Genomic DNA, 16,317 nt, shown 5'->3' on the forward strand with positions numbered 1-16,317 from the left:
CGGTGGGGGCTCGGGCAATGGCCGCCGCAGGTGCACCTGCCATCACCTGTGGAAAAGCAGCAGAGGCGGGCCGACTCCGACAGCCCTCTCCGGTAATCCTCCCGACCCTCAGATGTTCTAAGATGACTGAAACCAAAAGCAACCCCAACCCAACAACCCAGCCCACGGCCCGTTCTCGAAACTCCCCAAACTAAGGCCGAAACCCGCCCCACCCATTATGCCTCTGGGCCAATGGGCAGGACATAAAATTCAGGAAGAACGTTCAATGCCCAGACAAGTTAGGTGTGTTGTGTTGTTTTTCCAAGCAGTGCTGAGCAGGATTTAAACAAACAAGCACTTACACCTACAGCAAGGAGGGGTAGGAAGCGGCCAGGAGCGTGAACATGAGTACAGGACACTGGGGACCCAGACAGGAGCAAACTCTGTCAAGACAGTCCATTGCCAATCAATATTTTTCTGTAGTTGCTCAGCTAAGTGCTGTCTCATGGGTGCTTGGGCAATTTCCTGCAAGATGCTTTTATAAAGCAGTCAGATCTCATTTATGACTTACCTTGAGAAAGGCTCTAAAGAGAAGCCCTTGTCGACGCTGTATTTCCGTGGTATCAGGTGTGGGGTGTCGCTCTGTTACGCCCTGGTACATGCCCGAGTTTCTGCCAAGGGAAGCCTGCATAATGCCTTCTCCTTGTAGCACTGAGGTGGTAGAGCCAGTTTCAAAAAAAATTAAACATTGCTTAGTCACATAGGTTTCCTTTTCTTCTGTTTTCTGCTTCTTCAATTAAATGATCGTTCCTAAATGGGAGCAATCATTATTTGTCAAATCTTTCACAGCACTTCTTAAAGAGGAAGATTTACACGATAAATCATGAGTCACCTTTCTTATTTCCCCCAAACTGTGTGAAGGTCAAGTTGCGGCATCCCCAATTTCCAAGTGTTCATTCTCTGCCTTCCCTCCAAGGCCAGGCTATTCAAGGTAGTGAGGGGGAAAAAAAAAAAGAAAGAAATATTTCTAGCTAATTAGCTCACTCCAGAGCTAACTGGCCATTTTTTGGAATGTATTTAAAGTTCTCTCAGAGAACCAGTTACCAAACTGTCTCTCTAGTTACTGAAAACAAATCTATTTTATTTCTGATCACTCACGAACCCAAGAATAGTACCCCTGAAATTTCTTAAGATTTGCACACAACTTGAGATGATGGAGCAAAGAAATCCTGAGCTCTGGTCAGCATGTCCCCTCGGGCCAGGTAAGTGGCGTGAGACGACCGGAGGACGTACACACAAATGAAGGCCCCTCCGCACAGATCTCATTCAGTTCCGTGTCCATCCTAGGCCTATGCCATCGCAGAGAATTAGAACAGAACTGTCACAGCCATGATGCCCCCCCATTCCGAATCTGTGGGTTCCCAGGATTTCAGTGGTGGTATGGGAGGGGGTAAAATAGAAGAGTCATCGAGATCACAGAAACTAGTTAACAAATATGTGACTTGGAATTTTTAAAAAATGTATCATTATTATCTTATAATTTGTTACAGGGCACATACACTCACCAGAGAGAAAGAGAGAAAGGGAAAGTGAGAAAGCAAGCCACCAGGTCTAGGACGTGAACTCTTGGTCAACCATGTGGGAGTCCAGCACCTTAAGGATCACATCTCTTGGCTCCCTGAATTTGAACTTTGTCACACATCGATCTTGAACAAGTTACTAAAACTATTTGAATCTTAATTTTCCCCTTTGCGATATGGAACTGTCACCACATATTTCATGAAGTGGTTCTGGAAAACAGACTGTTAGTTTCTCTCAACGTAGGGCACGTGGCAAAAGCTTGGCCGCCATAACCATTCACGACTATACAGAAGGGCAGCTCGCTGTGTGTGTGGAAGTCAAATGTTGATGCCTCAGAAGGAACTTGGAGGATCCAGCCAGTCAGATTTGTGCCCCGCAAGAACTCCAGAGCCCTGGGCTAAAATCCATGCCTGTCACAGTGACTGCCCGCTCTCACTGTCCTCCTGGCCAACTGCCAGGCACAAGAACTCACCTCCAACCTTCTGCACTGCTTGCTGAACAGAAGTAACCAGATCAGGTTGCCCTGGCTGGTTTCCCTTTCCCAAAGCCAGCTGTCTGCTTTAGAAAAAAAGAAAACAGTCCTGCAACATGGCAGTGTCCTCTCCTCTTCCCCAATCAGTCTGTGCTTATTTTCCAGCAGTTTTCCCCAAGGGTGATCCATGTCTTAAATCTGCTTATCCCTTCCGATATATAAAAGCCTCAGTGACCTCCCATTGAAAGAAAGAAGGCAGAACACAAAAGAGGTAAAAAAGGTGAAAGTTTATTAATCCAAGATGAAATAGAGAAGGGACAGAAAATGAGCACCACAACCAAAACTTGGAAAACTGAAGACACGGCAAAGAGTGGAACATTTTGTGGAAAAGGAGAATTTTTTCTCAATTAGGTATTTGATCATTTCTTGGTAGAAACTAGTTTCACCAGGACTAGTAGATGGTGTAATGGTTATGTCACTGTACTCCCACGTAGTCAGCTGTGGTTTGAGTCCTGGACCTGGCGGCCTAAAACTCACGTCAGGCACGTGTGCACATGCCTAAGGTCCCAAGAGGAAAATGGAGAAGGGATTGAGACATGGCTATCCCTCCAGGGGGGTGATTTCTTGCTTTCTGTTTGTCTTTGACTCTTTGGTAAGTGTGTGTACCCTATAGCAAAAATCTCTCTTAAAAAAAAAAAAAAAAAGAATCTAGTTTTACCTTGAGGGTGGGGAGTGAGGAAATCCAGTTAAAATGAGGGGGTTCCTGTAGACCTGTTGCCAAACTTTCTATTGGGGAAGCCCACCAAATTAAAGTTCCCTTCATTCATTACTTAGCTCTGGGGTCTATATTTAAAATCACAAGTGAACAAGTTTTCAGATCAGTTTTCTCTCTCAGAACTAGTGTGTGTTCTCATTCCTGAGAACACCACTCACCAGGTCTCGCATTGCTGGGTTGGTGGCAGGAACTGCAGAGCTTCCAACACCACCATAATACCATAATAACAGCAACCAGACCTGTAATCTGTAATAAAGCAGCCACCCACTTCCTGAGAGCTTTTTATACATCCCATTTAACCCTCACTACTAGACCATAAGAGATATTGTTGCCCCATTTTAGAGATGAATGACTTGAACTTGAGAGGTGAAACAGTTTGCCCAAATCCACATGGCAAAGCTGGGACTCAAACCTACATCTGTATGTATATGACTCTAAAGGCATGCTGCCTTTACAGGCTATGTTGACTGTCAAAAATTCTAACGCCAGGCACCAGCAGGTGGTGTGGTAGTTAAGGTGTTGGACTCCCACATGGCTAACCATAGCTTGAGTCCTTGACCAGACAACTTAGAAATCACATCGGGTGCGTGTGTATGAATTCTCAAAACTCTGAGAGAAAAGGAGAGGGGACTGTGGCATGGCCATCCACCCAAGGGGTGATTTCTCACTTTCTCTCTGTCTCTTTGTCTCTCTCTAGCAAATGCATGTACCCTATGATATGAACCTAAAAATGGCAAAAACTAAAACAATTTTTAAAAAAATTCTAACTCCAAAGTGCTGTTTTAAAGGGCACACTCACTCTCTACTTTTCCTAAGTTTTTTAAAAAATTGTTTTATTATGCTGGGGCTGGCAGGTGGCATGATGGTTAGGATGCTGAACTCCCACATAGCCGACCATGGTGCCAGTCTTGGACCTGGTGACTTGCTCTGTCACTTTTACTTTCTCCCTCTCTCATCAAATTAAAAAATAAAATTAAATATTTAAAAAATTATTTCATTATGCATTTTGTTCTGAATGTATTTAAAAGCATAACTTGGTTCTTTTCAAATGGCTTCGTATCGGTCTTGTGTTACAGTTGTTGAAGGTGGATGACAAGCAGATGGGGGTCCAGTATATGATTCTACTTTTGTATGATTTGACTGTTCCAAATAAGAAGAGTTTGTTTTGTTTTTAAATTGGCCCTTTGGAAAATTGAATGAGGTAAGTCAATAACAATTGGTGAAGTGAGATTCAACTCCCCATGGATATCATCGAGCTGCAATATCCCCAACTGCATTCTCTTAATAAGCAGCTCTAGCGCTCTGTTCCTCATTAGAAAGTGTTGGGCAGGGTCACCACACCACAGCCAGTGTGCACCGCAGTGCAGGGCTGGTCATTTTCACAAGGGGAGGGCCAGCTGTACAGAGTTACTTTCTAATGTGGAAGACTTCTTCCCAGCCTCTGCCCCACCCACCGAGCCCGTCTTCTTGGGTGTGGTAGTTTTCACAGGAGATGGCACAAGAGCTGCTATGTGTGGCTGATGCACACGATTCCACCTTACTTCTTCACCTTGCAGAGAGCCTCTTCCTTTAGATAGGAAGATTGTGTTGGTTAGGCCCATTCCTTCAAACTTTCCAAGGGTAGGGGTGAGGAACAACATCTAGGTAAACATTTGGCAATTTCTTTTCTTTTTTAAAATAATTATTTAACTTTATTTATTATTATTACTTTTAAATTTGCTACAGGACATGTGCACTCACCAGAGAGGGAGAGAGGGAGAAAGAAAGCAAGCCTCTAGGGACTTGAACCATAGTTAGTCATGTGAGAATCCAGTGCCTTTACTACCATACCACCTGTTGGCCCCACCAGTCTCTCTTTTCATCATCACCAACTTTGATTACTTTGCCATCACTAATATTTTTGGCTATTTTATGCACCAGGATGCAACTTCCTTGCTAAAAACAGGAAATAAAAAATTGGGGGAAACAAACCAGCAAAATCCCTAAAACTCAAAACAAAAACCAAAAACCAAATAAACCAACCAACCAGTTGAACATGAAATAAAGGAGACAGGCCAAAGGAAACAAATAATTAGGTACATAAAATGACTGATTTTAAGCACAAACACACCATCTGTCTACCTCTAGTCCATTAGAGCCTGGATAAATGAAACAGTAAAGCGTGAGCTATAAATGAAAACAAAAAAAAACATGTAATTTCAATTTATTCTTCAGTGCCAAGACAACTCCCCTTATATAAAACCAATTTGCTTATCTATAATCAACCCATGAGCTACTGGCATCATCTTTATAGGTTAAAACAAAACAGAGTATGACAAAACCTCAAAATGAAGGCGGAAATGGCTACTCACAGATTAGGAAGCAAGAAATAAAACTGACTAGCCCAAAAGTACTATGTGCAATGTACTTTCAGCTCAATAAATAGTTTTTAAAATGCATACCTATACAGCATATACACATAACCATAGAAAGCTCAGGGCACCCAATGGGTAGTAAACTTCATTAAGAAAGAAAAGAAGGTCTCGTACTTAGTTGGTTGCAAATGGGTTTCTAAGAAGTCCAGTTGACGAGATAGCCACAATCACCAACTATGAGCCAGAACTGAAGGCAATTCTGGATCCTGCTCTGTACAGAACTCGAGTCTATAGGAGGCTACTAAAAACAGGCAATTTAGATATTTAATGGACAGAAGCACACTGTTGGAGCTGGGCTGCCTATTATTTGAATATACAAAGTAATAATTAATTTTAAAAAGCTGTATGGCTAATGTCCAGGGTGAGTTTATTTCATAGAGGATAAATGAACACACATGTTTTTCCTAGGCACCACGTAGTGACTGGCATTTTTCATGTCTCTTTTTATCACAGCATACAAAAAGGAAATCAACAGAAACACACCCAAACACATCCTCATCCCCATGAAATTAGCAGATTTAAAATTAAATCTTGAAGCACTATTTTGTCATACTTTGACTCAAACTCTATTTACAAATTAAATTGCACTTACAAAGATGGCAACATTTCTATTATGGTTGCAGGTTACCTTGCTTTATTGTGATTTTTATAACAGAGTATAAAAATTTTAAAGCTTTCTTCAGTTTAAAAAATTCATACTTTCTTTTGTGGTACATAATTTACTTACCCACTGAACTTATGAACCAGTTTTCTCTTTTTGTGCTTTTCTGTTCTATTTTATTTTATAAATGGCACACACCTTTGGAGTAGGAGCAGTCTGACACTACACTCATTATAAGAGACTTATCCATGAAAAGGTAAAGTGTAAGAAATGAATTATTAGCAGTCTAATCCTTTGGTTCATCTTTTCAAAAAAGAAATCAACCAATACAATTTACAAATATTGGTAATTTTTTTGGTTAAAAACAAATCCACTAGGTAGATTATTGGTTAAAATGCAACACTGCTTTCAAAGTACCACATTCCTCTTCTCATCTCACTGTTCAGGATGTCACTGTTCACAACTGATTTGACGTGACACAGGACACAATAAGGCACAAGTGGATGGTACAAATACAAACAAATACTTCAGAACTGGTTTTTCTGCACAAATACTAAAATACGTACCGCTCTTACCGCTCTTTAAGATAAAATAACAAAAAAGAAATACATTTTTTTGTTACGAAATATCTATACAAAATTTTTAAATTTACACCATCTGAGCTGCCAAAAAAGTTTTAAAAAGTATCAATTTCTCCCCAGACATAAAACTCTCTCTCATCAGTAGGTCCAAGAGAACTTAGATTCAAAATGCCCCAGCACTTTATAGAATGGAGGAGGATAAAATTCCTCTTCCTGCTCTCCCTTACCCCAAACACAAGACAAAAACAAAGATCCGATGTTTACAGTAGTGTATTCTACTTATTACAAACAACTGAAATGGAAAAAAAAAAAAAAAGAAAGACAATCACACTGGTAGACCACTGGTACGACTGGCTGAGGGACGGGAGTAAGGCACTTCCTAGGAGTAGCGTCCCACGCGCGACACTGGAGAGGACAGGACGTGGCGCACGGTGCCAGGCAGGACACAGGACTGTGTGAGGCTCCACTGAAGCAGACAGGAACATCTCAACAGCAGGGGAAGACACCGGAGGTAAAACCCAGAGGTGATATCTACACAGAAGTGGTCACTCGGTCAATGGCATGATTGACCTCGTTTTTGTTTGAATCCAGTCCTTTAGCAGCATTCATATCGTTCCGTAAATTCTCCACTGTCTTTTTCATGTTCTTTAACTCTCCTGGGTGTGGAGTGGCTCTCCTCAGAAGTGTCCTCTAAAAACAAACAGTAGAGTGAGTGTTTCGATGTATTCCATTTGTTCTCCAAAACAGACGGGTTCAAGTACAATGCTTACCTTCTTAGAAATTATGAGGTAAAGTATGTGGAAACGCTTTCCTAGGGGCTATCTGTCTTTCACAACTGCTCACTGGTGATTAAAAAATAAAAATCTTTCGTGTAACTTAGCACAATAGAAGGATTACTTTTAGGATAAACTAATACTTTTTAAAATACGCAATTGGTATAAAGTTCCCTAGACAGTAAGTAAATTTTTAAAAAATTAAGATATAATTATGGGGTATGAAGGAAGAAAAAAAGAAAGAAAGAAAAAAAAGCAAAAACTAAAGTCACCATAGTGTTCTACTATTACCAAAAGTGGTTCTGGCTTTCTTCAACCCTTAAGGCATGGAAGTTGAAGAAAAAGGAAAGCAAAGAAGGATTCATTTTCTTATTTTGCTGCTCTGTATGCTATTCATATGATCGACAGATGAAAGTTCACATTCTTCCTCTAAAGACTGCAGTGTTGAGAGGTAAATAACAGAGTATGCCAACTTTTTAAAGATTGTATTATTTAATAAGTGACACGCTCTCTTGCTCATAAAACAGAACTTACATCTTTTAAATAGCCTATCCAGGAGTTACAGGAGAAACCAAACTGGGTTAACAAAATGGCAGAAGAGCATTATTGAGACAATGAAGTAACTAGTGAAAAAATCACTCTAACAAATCTCGACGTGAGCATCAGTCATTATGTTGAAGTTATTTTGTCAACCTTAATCTCCACTTTGCGTTCTGCTACCTTAAATGCTGAAGATACCACCTGATGACAGCTGGAATAATGAAGACTATAGACCACAATTTAAAACTGCCTTTGGCTTGGGGTGGTGGTGGGGGGTGCTGCCAGTACTCCTTTAAGTACTCCTTACAAAAATCTCAATTGGTACAAGGAGCTGAAGAAGCAGAAGTCAACTGGGAAGATCTCTGTAGCTGTCACGACCTCTGGAGGTATTGTTTATCTGACAGACACTTTCAAATATGGAAGGAAGGAAGGATGACTGTATTTTCAAATCTATGCCTGACTTCAGAACAAAAATGTGTTAAGGTAATCCGGCTAAGATCATAAGCACTTTACAGTGACCGGGTGATATGAAGGAGAGAGAGAAGGTGTGACAGCAAGTTACACGGTGACAAGTGAACGAAGTCAACATGGCACGGCCTTAAATGGTGGTGGAGGGTGGGAAGAGACTTCATCCATGGGGAACACACACATTTTAAGCAAATACTGAGCACAGGAGTGGGGACTATTACAAAGGAAAAGCATCACCATAAATTATTCAAATGATAACAGTGAAAGTCTCACTTGCCTTATTTACATTTTGTGACTTAGTACCTAGAAGTACCTAGGTTTGTTTTCTGGAAAAAAAAATCCTAAGGGCTAAAGGCAAAACAAAAAAAGTATTATTTGGAAATAAAGAAAATCCTATGTAGGTGCCATTCTCAATCTTGGAAGGCTTTAAGTTTGAACTGCCAAAGAAGCAAAGAATCCCCATTTCCATACCGTTTCATTGTCTTCTTCATCTTTTTCATCTTCCAAAAATCGGATTGCACTGACTCTGTTTACCGCGCGCTCATTCCAGGCTTCATCGGAGACGTCGTTCACCAGGCTCTCCAGCGCACCACAACGAGGCAGGTTCTCTGTGGTGACAAGGTTCACATCAGTGGGGAGCACATCACATGACTGGCAACTGCTATGTTCAGACCGCCCCTGAATTATGATGGCTTGATTATAACTTTTACTTTGTGATGGGTTTGTCAGAACATTAACTGCATTTTTGACTTAGGATGTTTTAGACTTAACAATGCAAATATTGGGTCATAATCCTGTTGTAAGTTGAGGAGCAGATGCAAGAATTCTGTGGCTGTGTCGGTAGAATCCATAAGGAAAACTAGGAAATAAGGCAGAGAAGCCATTGTCTCAACTTCTAAGTCTTGGCTTTAAAAAACAAACAAGAGAGACCAGCAGATGGTGTAATGGTTACGTCGTTGGACTCCCACATAGTTGACTGCAGTGTGAGTCCCAGCCCTAGCAGCTTAAAACTCACGCCAGGCGTGTGGGTGTGCACATGCCCAAGATCCCAAGAGGAGAATGGAAGAGAAGGGATTGTGGCATGGCCATCCCCCCTTGGAGGGGGAGATTTCTCACTTTCTGTCTCTCTGTCTCTGTGTCTCTGGTGAGCACACATGCCCTATGGCAAAAAATCTTTTGAAAACAAAACAAAACAAGAGCCAATTCCATACTGCAGTGGTAATGCACTACTCAAGAGAAACCAGATCCCACTTAACTATCACAGTTCAAATCCCTGGTCATGTGTGCCTGAAAACACTCCAGGCAACATGCCCAAAATCAACAGCATGGAAGACTGGAGGAAGGAGATGGCAGCATGACCAGACTCTGTGGACAGTGCTCGTCTCTCTCTTTCTCACGTGTGCACACATATACTCTATCATCAATAAAGAAAAGAACTTTTAAATCAAAAACAGAAAGGAAAAGGGCTGGGAAAGAATTGCAGCTCTTTTCAAAGACGTATAATTCTTTCTACTTGAGATCATACGCAGGGTCATCGGCAGTCATGACATATGTTTCTATGTACTTCTATGTAAAATGTGTCATGACTCTCTCAATAAACCAATAAAATCTGCTAAGTTCATGTTTAATATTTCATTATAGAATGTCATATTATAGTCCTTTTTTCATAATTCTCCTTCAAAAATGTCCTGAAGGCAATGCAGCTATATGTGTAAAACATTCTACCGCATTTTCCTCTGGGGGCCTTAAGGTCTAATAGGCAGAACAGGAAAGGAGGCTTTGGATTCTCCCACTTGGGGGACTCACATTTTCTCCAGGGTATCCCAGTTCTCCTCTATCAAGCCAAGCACAGGATTCATGATAGCATTTTGATGTTAGTGTGAATATTTTTCAAACACACACGTAATTTATAAAACAAAGACACAACATCTCAGAATAACTCATTGGCTGAAAAACAGTATGCCAGGGTGTTAACTGTGAATCCTCTAAACTATCAGTTTCGATTTTAAGAGAGACTTTTACCTCTCTGGGGAGTACTGTATTTTAGGTCTTAGCTATAATTCAAAACCAAAAGGCTGTTTGGGAACTTTCCCAGAGGAGTCCCAGCAACCTCCCCTGGACTGGCTCTAGGAGCAGATTCGACAAAACAGAAGCACCCGCGGGAGGAAGAGGCCTTATGGACGGACGTGAGCTTCACAACTCTGTGCCCACTGCCCTCAAATTAAACTGACCTTGGCAAGGAGGTTCAGAAGGCAACTGAGGAAGTAAGACGCAAGTTAAGATCTTCTCTCCTGTGGTGTGGTCTGTGTCTGTCTGGAAGGTGAGCAGAGGTTGGGACTGGTTGTCAGATAACCACAGAGCCTTCAGCTTCAAGGAAGTCAGGGACAGAGGCAGATGCAACAGCCTAATTTAAAAGGAAAGGAGACATCACAACCTCAAATGTTGTAGTTAGACCAATTCCTGTTGAAAATGGGGAAGATGGAAAGAACTTCCTGAGATTGGGTTGAAAATGGGAGATGTTATGTTCATAATAAGACGTGTGATTGCTCATCCCAAGTGGATTCTTCTGCAGGTACTGAAAATCCCTTTTCTGCGGTCACTTTTCTCATTAGGACTTCCATGTCACAGGGTAAAAAGTGAGCAAATTAAATGACCCATCCTTAGGTCTTGTACAAGGTTTCGATTTAAAGAAAGGGAAAAAGTCAGCAAAATTGTGGAAGAACTAGCAGCAGTTTTATCATCTCAGTTGGCAACAGTCTTACTGTCAGGGCTAGTGTGAGGCTGCAGGATCACCTACCATGAAGACCTGGCAAACCAGGATGAGAAGGAGGTGCTGAAACACCAAAGAGTTTAAGAGTTGTAGTCAAAATAAAAGCTAAAAGCCATTTTGCATGGATCCCATTTGCTTTCCCTAGGGAGATTATTTCAGGCATTCCATTTTGAACTTCCATCTTTCAGTTTCTAGAAGTGCTCTTTTCAGATGCTTTGGTGATAATTAATGCCTGCGGCAGATCATTTCAGTTTCAGATGAGTTAGTACATAGGACGGTACAGTAAAAGTTGTAATGTGACACCTAAAGATTAATTTTACATTGATGTTTGCACAAGGATTTGACGGATCAGCTGCAACCAATCAAATCTATTTAATAAAGACCACCACCAGGAATCATATTTATAAGAAAGGAAGGAAAGACGGACAGACAGACGGATGAATTTACTGTAGTGGCTCTAAGCCAGAGGCGATTTTGCCCCTAGGGAACTTTGGTAATGTCCTAGATATTTCTGGGTCAGGGAGGGGTAATATTGGCAACAAGTGCGCAGAGGCCAGGGGTGCTGCTGAGGAGCCTAGGACACACAGGACAGCTTCCTCAACATAGGATCCCCTGGCTCCAAATGCCAATGGTGCCAAGGGTAAAAACTACCTTTCATAAACACTGGAGCTTCACTAGTGGGCTAATTCTTTGAAAAGCACTAAACCTCTATGGTACTGGAAACTTAAGGTTAAAGAAATTGAAAGTTACAGGACCAGCAGGTGGTGTAGTGGTGAAAGCACTGGACTTGCATATGGCTGATCATGGTTCAAATACCAGACCTGGCGGCTTGAAAATCATGCCAGGCATATGTGCATGCATTCCCAAAATCCCAGAAGGAGAATGGAGGAGAAGAGACTATGAGGTGGCCATCCCCCCAAGGGATGATTTTTTTATTTTTCCTCTCACTATCTCTCTCTGTCAAGCACACTTGCTCTATGGCAAAAACCTAACCAAAAAAGAAAAAAAAAAAAAACCCTTAAGGTTATATTTCACTAAGTATTTTATTCTAAGGATGGCTCCCTGTTATTAAATTATGGATTGAGCACAGAAATACTTTCATAAGAGACATATAGACCTCTTTTCAATTAACAAATGTGGGAAATCTACCTATGTATCTTACCAGTAATTAATATCCCATTACCAGACACATATACCATTTTCAATTGACAAAATACATGGGAAATAAACAAGAACTATATGAAGAGAGGAGATAAAAATAAGTTATATTGAAATAGTATATAACTAATCTGGGGCCAGTCAGTGGCATAGTGGTTAAGGCAGCTGCATCCCACATGGCTGACTACACGGTTCCAGTCCTGAACCTGGTGGCTTGAGGAACATGCTGAGTGCATGTGCATGTGTGTCCCAAATCTCAAGAGGAAAATGGAGGAGGGATCAGAGAATAGCCACGCTCCTGGGAGGTGTTTTCTTACCCCCTCCCCCAGGGAGCATATGTGCCCAATAGCAAATAATAATAATAAAAACAGTAATCTGAGTAAAATGTGGGACTAAATGGATTAAGCTACTTTTTAAAAACATAGTAAGTAATATAAGAGTGCACAGGTAATTCTAACAACAAATGCATTATTAACAAACTTTTTGGAAAAACAATGTTTTTCAAAATATTTCTACCATATCAGTTGCAGAGATGAGGAAAATTTTTTTTTTCCTGAACAATGCATTCAGTAAAGATGGGTCCATTCCACACATACACAACGGGTACAGTACTGAGTACAGAGGAATTGTCACTTACATGGAGTTAAGGTCTAAAGTCAATGCATTCATGAGAACTGCATGAATTAAGTACCCTTGAAGGGACTGCGCGTTGTACACCATAGTCTGTCACTAATGGGTCACACTGGGTGAGAAGTATGTATTTGAAGTCCTAGAATCTTCCCAGTACAATGACAAGAAATACACCCACAGGAATCTAAAGGCATAGCAGGTTTACAACTCCACTGCCCCTTACTCTGAGATATTTGCTCTTCGAGTGAGACAGAAAGTGATCTCCCTTGTTCTTATGCAAACATTGTCTCCCTCCACCATGAGAACTAATGCAAGGAAGTTAAAGATGTATTTGCCAGGTATCATGATTTTTTTTTTCTTAAAGAATATCCTAGGGCCAGCAAATGGAGTAGCAGTTACATCACTGGCTCCCACATGGACAACCACAGTTTGAGTCCTAGACCTGGACCTTGAAAATCATTCTGGGCATGTGCACATGTGTGCCCAAGATTTTGGGAGGAGAAAGGATTGCAGCACAGAGATCCCCTCCAAGGGGTGATTTCTCACTTTTCTTCTCACTGTCTCTGTCTCCTTCTGGAGAGTGCACATGCCCTAAGGCAAAAAAAAAACTCTCTCTCAAAAAAAAAACAATATTTATTATACATTGTGAACATTTAAAGTACTTCAAACTCTTTCATTTCATTGAACAAAGAATAATTTCTTCCTTTTTTAAAAAACTACCTTTAATCACTGTGTATCTTTACACTGTGTAACATGGTTTTTCCCAGTATTCATACAGTGCATGTCAATCAAGTCAAAGATATTACCATATAGATCATCATCAACAGATGATTTTTCATTCTTGTGCCTATTTCATTTAAAATAGGAGTTAAGCAAATATATGGAATGTTTAAAGTTTCATGTGTCAAGGAAAAAAAAAATTAAGGTCATCTTCTCTACCTGTGTTAACCAGTAAGAGTCGGGCACGTGTGCGTGCGTGCCCAAGATCCCGAGAAGATAATGGAGGAGAAGGGATTGTGGCGTGACCATATCCCCCAGAAGGGTGATTTCTTGCTTTCTGTCTCTCTGTCTCTCTGTCTGTCTGGCGAGCACACGCACCCTATAGTGAAAAACCTCTCCAAAAAATAAAAAAAAACATTAAGAGCGTAAAGAAAAAAGTCAAGACTTGAAAACTAGCATAAAGCACAGATATTTAAACAAGGTCGTCATGCTTCCTAGACTAATAACTGGGTTCCCCCCAAATGCTAAAGCAAAGGCATAAATAAGAGGCTAAAAAGATTATCAATAACAGGGATCAGCAGATGGCATAATGGTTATGTTGCTGGACTCCCACATAGTCAACCATTGTTTGAGTCCTGGACCTAGCATAAAACTCACACCAGGCATGTACGTGCATGCTCAAAATCCCAAGAGGAGAATGGAAGGGATTGTGGCGTGGCCATCTTTCTGAGGGGGGGAGGGGTGATTTCTTGCTTTCTCTCTCTCTGTCTCTCTGGCATCCTACAGCAAGAAAAAAAAATAAAAATAAAAATAAATAAATAAATAAGCTAAAACAGGGCCAACTCCTTGGCCTGGTTAAAACAGACAGATCCCACCTGGTCGACTGCAGGGTTTGAATTCCAGCTCAGGGCCTTGAAAACCATGCCCAGTGCATGCGCATATGTACCTGAAGTCTTGACAGGATGGAGAAATAGAGGAGGAACTGGTGCATGCCCATGCCCATTGGGGAGGGTGCTTTCTCCCTCTCCCTTTCTTTCTCTCTATCTCTGGTGATCACATGCAGCCTCTCATACATTCAAAAAGGAAAAAAAAAAAAACACTAAAATAAATGACTAGACTTTACAATAACAGATCTTAAGATCATATTTCAATTCAGATGATGGATTATCTGCAATACCAGTTCTGCAAAGAATCCAAGTGCCAGTGTGAGTGTGCCTGTTGCTGACTGAGTTCATACTATGCATGGACTTGCTCACTGTCTTGTGGACAGCAGTGTTACCAGGGAAGTCTAAGAGAAGGAAATGCTCAGGTCCCGTGCCATCTGCACACAGAGGTCTGTAGGCAGGGTCAACCCACTGACTGACTCACTGGGGCTTGAGAAAAAAAAGACACATACCCCTCTGTTTTCTCTTGGGTGAACCATCCCAGTTCCAAGTCAGAAAATAGATACAAAGTATATTTTTGCTTTCCAGAGGAGTTAATAATACATTTTCGGCTTATTTTGGTACCTTCTGTACACTACAGAATAAACAGAATCAACATAGGAAACCACAGCACCGTCTGTACACATCTCTCTTTCAGGACCACATACCCCAGAAATAAAAGTCCTGTGGTTACCATTTACACCAATGGTACAGGACTAAAGCAAATGAATACCCCACTGTGAGCCTCTCATCCAGTTATATCCAAGACCAACCCAGCCCACAGTGACCTTCCATGCCTCTGAATTACTATAGCAATTGCTTTGTCAAACTTAATACTGAAGCATGGCCTACTGACTCATGTAGTATTAACTTTGCTTATGGTTGAATGCTTCATAAAATGTAATATTTCATTTGTTTGTTACCTACTAGAATTTGTAGTTTCATGCAGTGTTTTCAAAAATGTTTAAATATATATATATATATTGGGTTGTTGGGGGAAGTCATGATGCATAGAAAAATACATCATGACTTTCCCGACAACCTAATACATATAAACTGAGAATGTAATCAGTGAGAAATAATTGACAATGCCCAAATACCTAAAATGAAAATCCACTGTACCCTCAAGTTTCCACCTCTCCTCTAGGGCAATGACTATTAATACGTAACAGGTAAGTATTTCTTTTTCTTTAAGGAAAACAAACAAAAAAACCTAGCAATGCTAGACAGATTGAGTGTTGTATATCTGAAATGATTTGGACTAGAAGTGTTTCAGATTTAAGATTTTTTTTTTGATTTTGGAATATTTACCTACACATCATGAGCTATATTGAGGATGAGACTCAAATTGAAACAAAAAATTCATTAATGTTTCCTAAATACCTTATACAAATAGCCTAAAGATAGTTTCATACAATATTTTAAGTAGCTTTTGGCATAAGACAAAGTCTGTGTACACTGAACCTTCAGAAAGTAAAGTGGAATTTTCCACTGGTGGTGTCACATGAGCTCTCAAAATGTTCTAGATTTGGGACATTTTAGGTTTTTGGGTGAGGGACGCTCAGCCCACATGGCCATTGACATTTGCTGTTTCCTTTGGATCACAGGTTTCCCTTCATGTCACTACTTGGGGAACCATCTCATTCTTTGCTTAGTACTTTACAGTATGGCTCTACTGTTGTATTGTCCTTTCATATTTTTATATTTAATGTTCTGGAATAGGTACTACAGATACGCACCATTCACAAAATTCAGAGGTAGACTATTTTTCCCAGCTGATATTCATTATTTCTAGTAATTGATACTACTAATATTGTAAGAAAGACCCTCAAATACCCAGTTTTGTGTACTTGCTGGACATTTCTTTTTCTTTTTCTTTTTTTTTTTTTTTTTTTGGGTGGGTTTTTGTTATAGGGCAGGGGCGTCGGCCCG

The 16,317-nt window shown here is 40.7% G+C and overlaps 1 protein-coding gene across 2 annotated transcripts in view; it reads right to left on the bottom strand.

The window, feature by feature from the left end:
* Nucleotides 1–6,443: 6,443 nt before the first annotated feature.
* LRRC1 (leucine rich repeat containing 1) overlaps nt 6,444–16,317 on the bottom strand; it is a 144,741-nt gene continuing 134,867 nt past the window's right edge. The window contains exons 12-14 of one of the 2 annotated variants that reach the window (XM_014583034.2): nt 10,416–10,588; nt 8,656–8,792; nt 6,444–7,093 (exon numbers count right to left, since the gene is read on the bottom strand). In XM_014583034.2, the coding sequence (XP_014438520.1) occupies nt 6,935–7,093; nt 8,656–8,792; nt 10,416–10,588 (469 nt within the window). In that variant the 3' untranslated portion in view covers nt 6,444–6,934. The remainder of the gene's footprint in view (nt 7,094–8,655; nt 8,793–10,415; nt 10,589–16,317) is intronic. The other variant, XM_006165710.3, reaches the window with a different exon arrangement.

This window comes from Tupaia chinensis, unplaced genomic scaffold, assembly GCF_000334495.1.
Source record: "Tupaia chinensis unplaced genomic scaffold, TupChi_1.0 Scaffold144010_1, whole genome shotgun sequence".
NCBI classification, from domain to species: domain Eukaryota; kingdom Metazoa; phylum Chordata; class Mammalia; order Scandentia; family Tupaiidae; genus Tupaia; species Tupaia belangeri.